Source organism: Lathamus discolor, chromosome 10 (genome assembly GCF_037157495.1).
Source record: "Lathamus discolor isolate bLatDis1 chromosome 10, bLatDis1.hap1, whole genome shotgun sequence".
Taxonomy (NCBI): Eukaryota; Metazoa; Chordata; class Aves; order Psittaciformes; family Psittacidae; genus Lathamus; species Lathamus discolor.
In genome coordinates, this window is record NC_088893.1 from 10,308,392 (window position 1) to 10,323,163 (window position 14,772).

At 49.1% G+C, this 14,772-nt stretch overlaps 1 protein-coding gene across 1 annotated transcript in view; it reads right to left on the bottom strand.

Annotated features, from left to right (window-relative positions):
- Nucleotides 1–1,052: 1,052 nt before the first annotated feature.
- ADRB2 (adrenoceptor beta 2) overlaps nt 1,053–14,772 on the bottom strand; it is a 33,469-nt gene continuing 19,749 nt past the window's right edge. Inside the window, exon 2 of the mRNA XM_065690711.1 lies at nt 1,053–3,863. Within this exon, the coding sequence (XP_065546783.1) occupies nt 3,829–3,863 (35 nt within the window). The 3' untranslated portion in view covers nt 1,053–3,828. The remainder of the gene's footprint in view (nt 3,864–14,772) is intronic.

Here is a 14,772-nt window from a genome sequence, read left to right on the forward strand (position 1 = left end):
TTGTCATCCAGCAAAACCCTCAGAAGTCTCTTCACTCTCATCTGTCTTTTTTTCTCCCCCTTGGTTTTTGTGGTGTATCCTCCCCTCCTGCTCTGCTCTACCGTACCTCCAGGCACTTACGCAGACTGCCGTGCTGCTGCTCAGCTCCCCTGCAGCCTTGTTGCACAGCCCTGTTCTCACAATGCTTGGAGATATTGCAACCCATCAGCAGCAGCAGGCTTTGTGGAGAAGCCCTGGAACCTGCTCTGGAGCACTTTGTGTTTTCAAATCCCTGGATATTCTGCCTGCATCCACCTTCTGCCCCAGGTAGCCCTAGCATCCTCCCCACAAGATGCCCCGGCATCTGCAGCAGCACAGTGACATTCTGCTCCCACCACCCCAGTGCCATCCCTTTCTCTGGTGCCGCACGGAATAGCATAGAAAAAGACAAGGAGGACTTTTCATTCTTTATTGGTAGGAACGATTTGTTCGGTGAGAACAGAGCTCTTACAATCACAATGTGCTCCAGCCAAGTGCTGTACACAGACTCCCCAAGCGTGTGCTGAGCCCGATGAGCCCCCGTGCTGCTCATGGGGCTCCCTCCGTGCAGAGCTGCGGCTCCAACTCACGGATATGGTTTCCAGGCAGGACAGACCACGGCTTCCTGCCACAGCACAGACCTCTGCCCCCCACCCATCCCTGGTACAGCAGCACAGGCAATACTAGAGCAGCACCCACCTCCATTGCCCAGTTTGGGCTTTATTGAGATGGAGGCATTGTTGTGTCCTGTCCCTGGCAGCCATTCACTCCCAGCAGGGTAGGAGTGCTCGTTACCAGTGCTTTCAGAAACGTCTCTGTGCCTGCCCCTTTCCTGCATCCCATGTGCAGTGAGGGGATTGCAGCTCCACAGACCAGGCATTGCCAGAGATCCTGGCTGCTGCTTGGTCAGTCGGATCCCTGGTAAAACTGCACGGCTGAATTGTCAGGCTCATTCTGTGCCAAACTGTGGGAAGGAGCAGCAGCGATCAGGGATACAGAGAAGTTCTTGGAGGAGGAAAGAGGAGTACAGTGGTGGAGCCTGGCTGGGACATGAGCAGCAGGTATTTGAAGAGCATCACTAGGAATAACGGAATGAAGTTTCAAGAGGAAATGCAGGTGGAATACTAATAGCAGCTTCTGACTTGGACTACAGAGCAATTTCCCAAAGGACAGCACAATAACCCTGGTGTCAGGGCATTTAAAAATAGACCCAGCACACCACCAGTAAATGTAACACATAGAACAGGCCTGAAGGGCCATAGGCAGATGGATTTGTAATACGCATCTTCTCTCTCCAACTCTTACAACTCTGCAAGGAAGCAATCAGCAATAAGCAGGTCACTGCTTTTGGGCCATGCTGGCAGATTACCAGAGCAAGTGTATCCATTTCACTTACTGCAACCTGCTCTTGCACACCGGAGGATCTGTGAGAAAAAGAACTACAACGATCCCATGCACGTCTCTAACCTGAAAACGAGTCCCAAGGGCAGCGCTTCCGGTACATAATGAGTGACTAGAGGCAGCCAGGAACCTTCTGAGGAACAGGTTTTGATTGGGAAATGTTTCGATTCAGCAGCCAGACAGGTTTGGACAAAGCCTTGGTGGGGCATCTCAGAGGGAAGGGTATGGGAGAAGCCAGGCTCCCCTGGAGCAGCCAGGAGCCCTGCCAGGGATGTCCGGGAACCCTGGCTCCCTCCTAAGCATGGGAGCTGCGGGAGAGCAGCAGGGCACCAGAGAAGCCCTTCTCCCAGAGAAATGGCTCCCCTCTGCACTGGGACACACAGGCTTTCCACAAAATGGGATACCTGGATGCTGCTGGTGTGCCAGCCTTTTAGCAAAATGGATAAGAACAGCCATAGAATCATAGGATCACAGACTGGTTTGGGTTGGAAAGGACCCTAGGATCATCTAGTTCCAACCACCTGCTGAGCGTGAACCATTACAGCTACAGCATTGTCTAGAGAGGCTCCTGCCCCTGATCTCAAGCTGGCTGCGTTAAGTGAGTCTGTACACGGTTATCTCTTTTGGACAGAGCAGAAAAGGCTGCCAGGTACTAAACCCTTGTGAGCACACTGGTGGGAACCTCCTTGGATGGGGATACAGCTCCCCGCAAGTGTCCAAAGCCAGGATGCCCACACAGTGGATGTGGACGCGCTTCACTACAGCTCCAAGCAGTGGAAGGACACAATCCGGCCCGGAAACATGCACAGAGACTCATACCCTGCACACACAGCTGCATGGAGAAAACCTGGCTAGAGGAGCACAGCACAGCTCATGCTGCCCTTCCGTCCTTCCCAGCCGAGGTTTCCCCACCCTGTCTGCAATTCCTGAAAGATCAGCATCGCACATTTACCCCAGGGAAAGCATTTCTGGCTCACTGCAGCCTTCTCCTCCTGCCTCATGTGCACACCCCGTGTGCCCGCCCAAGGCATGCACCCGTCCCTCTGCCCGCTCCCATCACACACACACAGAGCACGCGCTCCCTCCCTCCGGCCCCTCTCGGCTGCGGATGTCGGAGGGGAGGGTGCTTCGTTAGCAGCTTTGCATCAAACAGCAAGAAAATAAATAAATAAATAGGATTGCACGTGAGGGAGGGGGTGTGCAGCTGGAAGCCCCGGGGAGAAGGTCTGAGATGGGGCTCCCGGCACAGCTTGGTACCAGCAAGTTTTGCCCAGGCCTCTGGGAGCAGCTCAGTGAACAGAGACCTGCAGCCGCCCGGCTGGGCTCACAGCTGCGTTAGGAGGTGCACATTTTCCTATGGGTTTGGATCAGTTTTTCCTATTTTCTGCCGGAGCCCCCATCACTCTGTTTCTTTCTCTGCTGAATGAGCTTTAAGAACAGATGAGTGTGCAGCCTGCTAGCATGCTCATGTCCACACCTATAGGAGAGGGAAGGATGCTCTATAATGTTTTGGGGCTCGGGTGTTAAAACTTGTCTCCCAAGTGTGGGTGGCCATGCTAGCATGTGACTGCTTGCAAGTAAAAAGATTGCCAGGTTCAAGCCTTTCTCCAGTCTGAAGTCCAGGCATTACAGTTGCAGATTTGTTGGCATTAGGAGCAAATGAAGGCCACGTTACATCCGCACTGTGCAAAGTCAGCCCCACGTAGCAACAGCACTGCACTGGGCAGCACAGATTTGCCCTGTGCTAATACTTGTTTGTGAGGGTCTGGGCCCCACATGCAGTACACACAGGCCTAGGGAGAAAAAGAGGTAGACAGAGAAGACAGCAGAAGGAGAAACAAGCACAGAATGAATCAAAGCAATCTTCCATGCTCCTTCTCTCTCAGTCTTGGTCAGATTCCTGTTCCGGCTGGAGCCTCAGTCAGCAATGAGAGCGCATCCTGCTTTCTCCTCACCTTGCTGTGCCTCTTCCAAACCAGCCACTGGAGACAGCCATGTGGTCCGGACACCCCTTTCCCCTTTGAAAGTGCTTTCCAAGGATGCTGTGCCAGGGAAAGCCCTCTGCGCCTTTTGTGGTGATTTGGACGTTCCCCTCCATCAGTTCACAGGGCTCCTGTAGCTTCTTTGCAGAGCTTGTTTCACATGCAGTGGCTCCTGCAAAGTGCCTCTCTTAGTGCCGGTCCCCCATCTGTGTCCTCTGAGGCTAGTAGAGCCTTTCCTGGTCCTCTGGTTATCCATCAGCTTCTCCTTCAGGTGATGCACGATGGGCTATGGGTTGGGATGAAGACATTTGCCAAGGCAATCACTTCCCACAGCATCCCTAGGCTCAGAGAAGCAAGGTCATGATCCCACTCAATCTCTTCAGAGCCCTCATGAGCTCAGGGTGGTGAGGAAGAGAGGTCAGCCCATTCAGCTCTCGACCATGCCTGGACACCCAGGGATCTCTGTGGGACAGAGAAAGAAAGAAAAAACCCATCAGTTCAGCCTGGTAGAGGTTGGGTAGACGAGGGATTCAGATGCTGAAGGCAGGAGAGAGATTACACCTCCCCAGAAGTCCACACCATGCCCACTGGCACTATCTTATCCATAGGGCCCCTTCCCAGCTACCGAACACCACCCAAAACAGCCCCTGGACAACTGGGTGCTTTAGTACCTGATCTTCCCACAGTAGCTACCAAACAGCAAAGCTTCTTTGCATGGAGTAATTGGAATAAACAGATGCATCTCTACATACACACTCAGGTCAGCTGCCCAGGAGATGGGAACACATTTCCTTCTGGTTTTAATATCTGTGAATCTACAACAGGGAAGAAATGGGGCTTTTTCTTGATTGAGGAGATACTCAAATGACAGACATGTTAGATGGAAAAACGGGAAATTTATCTTTAGGTGGAGAAAAGAACAAGTACTGGATATGCCTGTGCTTTTATTCACTTGAAAGTGGTATTTTAATAAATACATGCTGAAGACTATGGTCTGTGTGCGGAGGAAGAGGAAGCAGCATTTAAACCAGAATGCATCTGCAGAGAGGAAAAAACAGCTGCTCTTTGGGAATACAGTGCCTCTCTCAGAAGAATTCTGGGCATCCAAAATGAAGTTGCATTTCTTGTGCAAATCATTCCTTCCTTCCTTCTTTCTTCCTTCCATACCCCCTCTATCACTGCCCTCCTCAGCTGGACAGGGGAGACAGAATATAACTATAGGCTTGTGGGTCATGGGCTGTTTCTCTCATATATTCTCACTCCTCCCTCCCACTGCAATTGCTCTTGTGCAGTAAATTTCCCCCATTCTTAGATACATTATCCCATTGGTGCTACCGTTGTCAGTGATGGGCTTGGCCTTGGCCGGTGGTGGGTCCATCTTAGAACCGCATCAACTCCATTGGGCATCGGGGAAGCTTCTAGCAGCTTCTCAGAGCAGCCACCCTGCAGCACCTCGCCACTACCAAAACCTTGCCCTGCAAACCCAATACAATGGGGCACCGTGGGCTATGTAAAGGTGTCACAACTGTAGCCCAGAAACCTTGAAGGTCAGGAGCTCTTTAGAAAACCCCTGACACTGCGCATATGGAATGATAGCAGCTCCACAACTCCAGGAATAATTTCCACAGGCAACAAACAGCCCCACAATCATGCTGCATGGGGCTGAGGACTGACAGTTTAATGGGGGAGGAAAGCTGTACCCAAATATGAAGTAACAGCGATGAGATCAGTGACTTTCTGCAATGTGGAATGCTAAGCTTGCTGGAATTCTTCCAGAACAAACCTGGAATCTCTGCGTGAAGCTTCTCTGCCCTTTTTCATCAGCTTGAAGCCAAAAGCTTCTGCTTCGACTATCCTATAGATGGAGCTTGTAAGCTTATGAGGAAACTTGAACCATGCTGTAAGCTCCCAGGGCAAAGCCAACTGTTGTAAAGAATTCAAATGGGAAGGAGGAGGGAATTCTCTAAACAAATTGCATGCCTACATTCAGGAAAGAGAGCCATGAAGCAGAGCAAGGTTATGTTCTGACTCTGCATCCCTCAGTCACTGTGATTTAACTGCCTCCTTTCCTAATTGGTCTTTGTAGTGGTGCTACTGACCACTCCCATCCTGCACAGGCCAGTCCCCAAGGTCTTGACTTGGTTCTTCCCAAGGGTCCAAAAGAAGTCAATGGATCCTGTCCTGCTCTGTGGCACTTCCAGGCTACCTGGTGATTCACATGGACCCTGTTTTGACTTGCTGGCTTTAAAGCAATTACTCCACACATGGCTGCATTTCACTGTGTGCAGACGGAGCCACTCAGAGCAAACATGTGCTATGGAAAGGAAAGTCACTTATGAACAATTAGGAGATTGGCCAGATGCCCACAGAAGAAGGGTGTAAATCAGCTTGTCTCCAACGGCTTAATGGAGCAAGGCTGATGGACTCTGAGTCTACCGCTGGGCTCTCTTAACTTCCAAAAGCGCAGCTTCCGGAAATCCAGACCCTCCTTGCCAAAGTCTCTTTAAACAGCAAGGTTGTTTGGGAAGCCCTACAGCTTCAGAAGGAAACATCCACTTCTCATCTCCTTCTGCTCAGAGCCACAGTTTGCAGGCTGAATCCGCAGCAGAGCAGAAAGAGGGACCAGAACCCCTCTTACATCCAGGCTTTCACGTCAAGCCCTTTAGAGACAAGGCAGAAAAATGCAGAGAAACAAGTGAGTGAGGATTAACACCCTGAATGATGCCAGCACAGAATGCCTGAACAACTGCTTGTGTCCTCTCAGAGGAAAAAAGTGCAGGCAGCATTCCCACTCCTCTTAGCACCAGTTGCAAGGGCAGCTCCTCCACGTGCCCCTCTGCCGTCAGCTGGACCACCAGTTCCTCCATGGACACCTGCATGGTGTCCATCAAGATGTAAGGAGGATATACTGCCTTGTGCTCCATCATCATCATCACAACACAAGCCAAATGGTCAGATTGATCCCTTCATGACTCTCCTGGAATAGCAACAGGCAACGGGACTAATAACTTTATACAGAAGCATTGGTTTATCCTTTTCATCAATGACCGACTATATGGAGCTCTTTGACACACAAACTGTAGTGAAGATCCAACTCATTTCTCAACTTAATAGAAGCAAAATCGATGGAGTTTGTCTCCATCGTCACCACTGTATCGCAGAGCAAACCCTGGCCTGCTGTTCAGTAACACAGTGCTAGGACATGCTGAGCCCATTGACTTTTGCTCTTGTTCTGGTATAAATCAGCAGCAACATTCTGAAGTCAAGGGAGTCTAACTTTCCTTTACACTGACACTATGGCACTGACGTCAGTGGAGCTAGTTCAGATTTACACTAGTGTCATTGAGAAAGGAATTAGACCCAATTGATTTACACCACTGTAAAACTGATGTGCAAGGGGAACTGGGTTTGCAGCACACAGTCCTGTCCAGGCACTGATGGAAGACAGGGCTAACTACCCAAATAGCGGCATAATCTGAACAATCCTTCTTTATGGTCTCCGAATGTGTGTGCGCACGTAGGAAGGAGGTTTGGAAGATGGCAATTCAAATAAACAGCAGATCACTTATCCTAAACATCTGCCTCATAAAAGCAGAAAATCAGATGTTGCCCTGGAACGCCTGCTATTTGCTGCTCCGAGTAACACAGAGGGAGCACGGCGCTGACCTCTTCCAACATTTCCTCTGCCCTGAGATCTGAATTCCTCAGGGTTCACAAGTCAAAGCATAATATTCAAACCAGAAGTCGTCTGAAGAAACTTTGCGGCCTCTGTTCTTGAGCAGTGCCTGTTCACCTGTGGGCAGCTTGGGTTTGCTCATCAGACAAACACGATGAGTGGGGTGGACCACCCGCATCCCACAAAGCAGGGGATGTGTGGAGACAGGCCGCATGCATTCATCTTGCTAACTACAAATCCGGCTGGATATAACTGATTTACATTCCTTTATTTTGTTTCAGTACAGCCCTAGAAGAGGTGGAAGACTAATAATGAAATCACTTTTGGTCATTAGTCATAACACATCCCAGGCTTAAGGGCAGCCATTCTGCAGGGTGAAGATCTGATGAGAAAGCAAAAAATGACCTTTTCAATCAATGGGAATCAACTATAGCCCACAAGGAAAAGACGAAGAAGGAAAATATTCCCTCCCTGGCCCCAGGCTGTAGGTTGGCAGTAGATTGTCTTAGTGGTTTGCTGAATGGTTTTGCAAATCTTAGAAGACTTGCTTCATTCAATTTGAGGCACGTACACTGTGGAAATCTCCATCTGAGCTAGCTGCCCAGAGAAATTGGCACTTTTAGAAGCCCAGTCCTCAGGCTAATATAGCTATCTGCCAGGCAGGTGAGCAGCTCTTCCCCTGAGCATCAATGGGATTTGGGATGGAGTGAGGGCAGAGCAAAATGAGGTTTCACTCTAGAGCCTCCCTGCATTCCAGGCAAACGAGACAGTGTCAGCCTTACATTGCACAGTCTCTGCATCTACATGGGGGTCTTCCAACCTAGTAAAGATTGGCACAGACTGTCTATGGATTTTACCCTCTTTCCTTTCCTGCTTCTTCAGTCTCTCATTGGAAACTCTTGCTATTTTATCATGTTTCAGCAACCTGTCATCTAGCATTTGCCAACAATTCTTCCTATAACCTTTAAATAGCATATGTTAGAGTGCAGAGTATAAAAAAGAGTCTTAGGGCACAACAACATGAAATGAACCATCAGTTGCTTCTTCACAGATTAAGGTAAAAGCAGAACCAATTAATGTGTGATAAGAAGCCGAGGTATAACGTAAGGGCAGAAAAAAACCCAAAATGTACCAATCCCAGATTTAGGCAACTGTATGTACATACTTACTAAAGAAAGGAAAAAGTTATGTCTCAGCCCTTTTAGTTTGCTGTAACCCAAATCTGTGCTTTAGGGCATCTGTACTTGGCTGAATGAGGTGATGTTCTGGGTGACACATGATGATTCTCCTTGTTTTGTTGCAGGGCTCTGACACAGCATCTTTCCTTCACCACAGCGTTCTCTTAGCTACAGCTCATGGCCTCGGGAATGCCTGGCAGTGGTTCTTCACACTTTAAAATGCATCCATCAGCTCAGGGGTAGTATTTCTTTTGGTCACTTTCCCCTGAACCAGTTTGTGCTTACTTTATACTCCCTCCCCATGAGCTCTCCTATGGGACAAGGATCCAGCAGCCAACGCAACAAAGCCAAACTTTGACACAGCTTCCCAGTTACTATCAGTTATTACCACATGTCCAGCTTGCTCCCCACTAGCCAAGAACCACTGTAAGTTCACATCTTCACTTGTCTGGGTATCAAACTTCTCTGAAGACCCAAGTCCTCTTTGTCCTGTATCACCAGTTGAAGAACACGCATCTCTCACCGCTAGGATAACACTTCATCATGCCAGGGTCTTGGTAATGATCACTGACTCTTAAATCAATGCAGATTGCAGTCCCATCATTAAATCCTAAATCTGGATCTTCATTTACTTTTCTGAGAAATAATGTCCTCATCAAATTCTAGGTTTGAAGGACTTCTTCTTTTCCTGGCAGAGGATCACCAAAGTAACTGGAAAGTAGCCAGAATGTGAACAGCTGCAAAGCAACAGGCTTTTAAAAGCTCTGTTATCTTATTTCTCTCTCGTTTGCTTGCTCCAGCATTTCGGGGCCGGGTGGGGGGGTGGGGGGGGGGTGGTGGTTGTTTCTCTTTTTGAATTCTGGGGAAGTGAGGAGGACATTATTTGCTTTGCTTTTTTATGACCATTGAAGAGATTGAAAGTGGTTCCCAACAGAGTGACAATTTTCTTAGAAACTATTAAATCAAACTGTAAAATCCCACAATTCCCCTGCAGGAGCTCTTGATGGAGAGTTAGGAGCCTTGTGTAAACCTTTTCTGGGGTTTTATGGGTTTTGGCAAATAATGATTTTCCTCCCTGTGTTTTCCTGACAACAGCGCAATGCGCCAGGGCATGTGCTGCTATTGTGTGCTCGACTCTTTGCAGCTGATAGACTTCACTCAAATCCTGCCACTGTGACTTGTAAGGGCAAGTGGGAGGACTGTAGAAAGGGATGATGGTTTCTGAAGCCCTTGTGGAGGAGTTTTATTCTGAAACAGGAGCTGCTGCATGTACACATGATGTAAATGTCAAATAGCCGGCATGTGGGATCTCACTATGCTCTCAAGGTACAAGAAACATGATTTCATGGCCACATGAAGAACCACATACTTTCAGTGCTCTGCAGACCTGAAGTGATGACAGAGGTAAGTGTGCTGTTATGACCAGAGCCCTGCATGCCAGGTAATGCAGGCAATGCCTCTGTCTTCATTTGTGGCACACTGTAATTTCTTTTTCCTGGTGTGATGCCAACATAATGTATATCTGTCCTTAAGCTGGGCTTACACCCAGTCTCCTATGCAGTTATTTCAGCTAATATGGGCTTTAAACCAAACCAAAAAAGTTAACAATGAGCAGAACATCCTTCTCCCTTTAGGAACAACAGAATACCCAAACAGCATCCTCATCCTCTATCTACCTCTGTACTCCGCACCCTACCAAAGAATGGGTATAGGATTTCAGCTCCCCTCCTGCCACAAAGGGCACAGCTCTGAGCAACTTTCTCTCACCAACCCTGCTTTGAGCACGGGGTTTGGGTGGGATCATCTTCAGGGGTCCCTTCCAGCCCCTAACGATCTGCAGTCCTGTGAAATATAGCAGGTAGGAGCACTGCTGAGTGGAGGACCTTTCAGTTAAGTGTCACTGGCATTTGAGTAGCAATGTGATGGTGACGTTGGCATTACCACGTCAGACGCCCCAAGACTGACTTCTTTACAACTGTGTTTTTTCCCTTTAATTCTCAAGTTCTCTGTTTTCCTGCTACACTGTGATTTGTGGCCATGTAGGCTACTTGCAAATAAACAATCAAAAGAATCAGCCACTGATGGAAATCAAGCTGAAGGCAGCCAATTCTCTGATGGGAGAGCAGAGCATGGTTGTTTTCTCAAGTTTGATGAGGTGGGATCACACTTAGGGTCAAGCTGTTCCAAGGCTCCACTGGTTTCCTTCTGGCCCAGGAGTTTCTGAAGGGACAGACTGCCAGCCTCAGTTAACAGAGGTGGACCAGGAGCAAAAGAGCCTTGTGACAGAGATTAAACCCAGATGCCTTCCCTGCCCTGCTTTTAGATATAAATTCATAGATGAGAATTGCAAACAGTGGATGAGAAAGGGGCAGGGATCTGACAAACATGACAGAAGTGTCACATCAGCAGGTCGTTCAGTGCTTGCCTGGATCAGCTTCACACTTAAAAAGAGTCCTGCGTTTTAAGAAGTAAATGTTTGTGGACATTTGGCTTCAAGCAATGAAAATCCAGACTTAGCGTCATGGTTTGTGGAATTCAGGTCTGAAGACTGATGTCCTCCAACTGCTTCAAATGCTTCGAGGATTTGTGGGAAGCCTTGTAAATGGATTTTGGGTGGTCTGTTGAATTGTTCTATGCAAGACAACCTGGGGCCAGAGAAAATGCCAAAGAACTGCTATTTCAGAAAGTCAGGGGCAGCCTTCTGGGAACACACCGAGTGTTCAGCCAGGGTCTGGTTTTCTGTCACAAAAAGCAAGAATATCCTCTCCATACTGCCTTGCGACATGGGGAGATGCTCACACAACTCCATCTTTCTCAGCTCTTTTGAGGGACTCCATGAGATGGCAGCAGCCACCCACAACCCTCTAGAGCTAAATGGCTCTTAAAGGTCCGGTTTGAAAGTGCAAACTCAGGAAATTAGGAGTAAAACTGGCAAGGCCAGGTGGCTTAACAGAAGCCATTGTGAATCCATAACAAAGCCATTAGTGTCCTCAAAGCTGCATGAAGCCATCACCTTCATGCTACCTCCATGCTCTATTGGTACAAGGGTCCAACAGGTAACAAGCAAAAGCAAATCTGCTCCTTTTCCCTGGAAGAAGGCTTCATTTTTACTGAATTAAGAGGAAAGGGTAAGCTTTTCCATGCTTAGCATATCATCACTAGTAAAGAGGGACTGAAGAGGGACTGAGCTGGATTCAGAGGCTTAATACACAACCAGTGAGCCAGCTGCAGATAAGGAAATGGGGATGAAGGTTCAGATCTCTGCTTCTAATTCATGAGTAAACATCCAAACCGGCTGTCCCGTGGTTCGTCAGAGCACAGAATCCTTTTTTAAGGGAATCTGATGCATTTCCTACCGCCATAACTGACAGTCACACCTACCCAGGTTGTTCTCACCTAAATACTGCCTTCCAGGATAGCTGTCAACATTGAACAAGGGATGGGGACACGTGGGATTCAAGACAGGTGAAACCGGGCATTACCATCTCCCCCTGCAGAAACAGACCGAACACCCCTCCTGTTTGTGCTTTGCTGTGAGCTTTTGTGATGCTGCTGTGGTTCCCTCGAGATTCTTCCTGGGGGAAAGAGGCAACAAGAGAGTGCAAGACACAGAGGACATTCTCCCTCCATCTCCCACGTGCAGCTCTGCGGCTGTCTCTCTCGCAGGCACTGTTCCCATGCAAAGCTCCAATGCAGATGATCTATGATCCCTAGGGCATGGGTGGAACGGCCTAGGATGTGGGAAATGGTTTACAACCACGTCCCTTATCCTCAGGCAGCCTACAAACCCTACACTAGCCCGGGGGCTACGCAGAGTGCAGGGAGACACTGTCACCACACTTACTGGTTTCTGTGCCTTGCTGAGCCACCGCAGCCTGCTCCATACACCCGGAGCTGGTGGGCACTAGGGTTTCCTTTCCTGCTGGGGAGGAGCAGAGCCTCATCAGGGAAGGACACGGTGGTTTGTGTCCACCCACCTCCAATGCTCCTTCCACCCAGCCCGCCTGTGTGCTGCTCTTCTCCTTCCTTGACTAAAGCCAGAGTGTGACGTGCATTGAGCGCTGACCCCATGGGATGCCAGAAAGGGTCTGAAGTGAGGCCAGACAGCAGAAATGGCTCTTGTGACCCTCCCTGAGAAGGAAAGGGGTGCTCCTGCCTGCAGCTCCTTCATGGTGTGGAGCCAGCAGCTGGTGTTGGAGGTGACCAGGAGGAAGGACAGGAAGGCATTTGCCTGTTTGCGTCAGCGCTAAAGTATTTCCCCCCTTTTCAAACCAGTGTGTTTCATCGGCTGATCTCGGAGCAGTGTTATCTCTCCCATACAGCAGATAAGGGATTAGGATCTGACCAAGGTTGCTTAGCAAGCCAGAGCCACAAGTGACACAAGTCTGGTTTCCAAATCTCCCGACCTTCAGCCAGCTCTGTGCAGCTCTGACATCCCCTGCTGAATGTGTGAGCTAACACCAATGTTAGTTGCTGACTAATGTGACTAATGAGGTACCATGGATGCTAGTTTAGACTCAGAGACATAGCAGATGACATTTTACCCACAAATAAAATTCTTCAAACAAAGCTCTTCCTTTCCCTTAGAAGAACATATCCTCCAGAACTGTGTGTTATCCACCTGCTTCACTTCTTGGGATTGGGACGTGGCAAAGAGGACAAGGGACAGGGCAGCAGCTGAGAGGTGATTATGGGAGAAATTCAGTTCTTGCCATTTCAAACCACTCCATCGTATTACACAAACTTGTATTTGGCAAGAGGATGCAGGCCATGGGGCAGCTCAAAAGCAGCTGTTCCTAAACATGACTTTGGTGACTGTATTTTTAAGCATCCTTAAGGAAGGAAGGAGGAGGAAGTCACCAGTTTCTGTTCTGCTCCCATTCTGCTGGAACTGCACCCAGAGATGTGGAAATATATCAGGGGCTGCCCAGGTCAGATCAGGTTTGTTCAGGGCTCAGGCTGCCTTTTACCCAGGCTGTAGTAGGTGCATGGGGAGAAAGAGAAGCTCCTGTGATGAATGGGAATCAAAGCAGAAAGAGAAACTGGTGAGACGTTACCGCTGCAGCGGTGCAGGAAGCGCGCTCTCTTCTCAGGGGGTGGTTACAGGGCTGGTAAAGGTCAGGGTTTCTTTTTTAGAGCCTTGAATTTTGACAGCATTTCACCTGGCAAGGTAATGCTGCTGCCACTGGGAACTAAAGGATATGCTGGTGCCCCTTGGGATAGTGCACAGCAGCTCAAAAACGACACTGGCATGCATGTTGATGGCTCAGAAGGGAGCAGGCAAAGAGAACAGGGGAAAGCAAACCGAAGAGGGAGAAGGAAGAAAAGCCACAGGTTTTGGACATTTCCTTGAAGCAGACTGGTCTGCTATCGCTTGGGAAAAGGCACTTACGTAAATGTAAGTGATTCAGCACAAAGAAACCATCTGGAGACTGCGAGTCCTTCCCCTCCGGTGGCAGCGGTGACTCTGACTAACAGTATGTAAATAACATGAAAGCAGCGTTAGCAGCACGGCCATCCCTGTCACAGCTTTCTCCACAGCCATGGTGCGCAGTCACTGTCCCACAGGACACACGTGGCTCGGGGAAGCTGTTTGGAGGACACTGCTCTTGAGAAGGCCTGCGGCTCTGTCATCTGACTAAATCAGTGGCAACCCTATTAGAAATACACAACTGTGGGCAGGGAGAAGTGGAGCCCCGGCCATCCTTTATTTCTCTCTTGTGCAATAGATCTCCAGTAACTTTTTCAAAAGCAGCTCTGGAACTTAAGTCTCGTTTCCAGGATTGCCTTGGATAATTCACTCAGAAACAGATGTTGTTTGATGAGAGTAAGTCCAATTTTTTTCCTTTATCCTGTTCATCCACATCAAAGGGTGGAGCACAGAGGTTTGTGCCAGGGCTTATAAATATTCCCAGGGTTTATAGGGATGAAGCTGTGTGGAAAACACCGGGTTCACACTATGCTTTGGTTTCCTTCATCAAAGCAAAGCGAGAGCTGCCATAGCAGCGGCTGGCACACTGAGATGGGATCCCAGGCAGACACAACACAGCCCTGCAGCGGGCAGCACCCAGCTCTGCAGCACAAACAGTGTGAAGCCAGCGGCCGGGAATCCATGGGTGGAACAGGCATGGCACCTGGGTAAACACCCGCAGCAAGAAGCCCTGTTTTCCCAGAGCCAGGCTTGGAGCTGGTGACTGCACCACAGCAGCCCTCAGGGGCTTTTGTGCTTTGCTCTCCAGCAAGCGCCTTCTCCAGCGAGTGAGCAAATGGTTGGCATCTGCCACTGAGATATAAAAAGACTTCCCTGCGAGGCGGAGCTTGTCATGTTGATGATCTCATGATTTCAGTCATGGTGACCTGCTGCACTTGATGGATGCTCCCCTTCCTCATGTGCCCCTGCACTTGCCCTCCATCAGCAGCAGCTACTCCTGTCTTCAGATGAGTTTGCAACCTGAATTGCCTAACCCATCCTTCCCAGTGCAAATCTCAGCCGCACACAACACAAAAGCAAGACCTG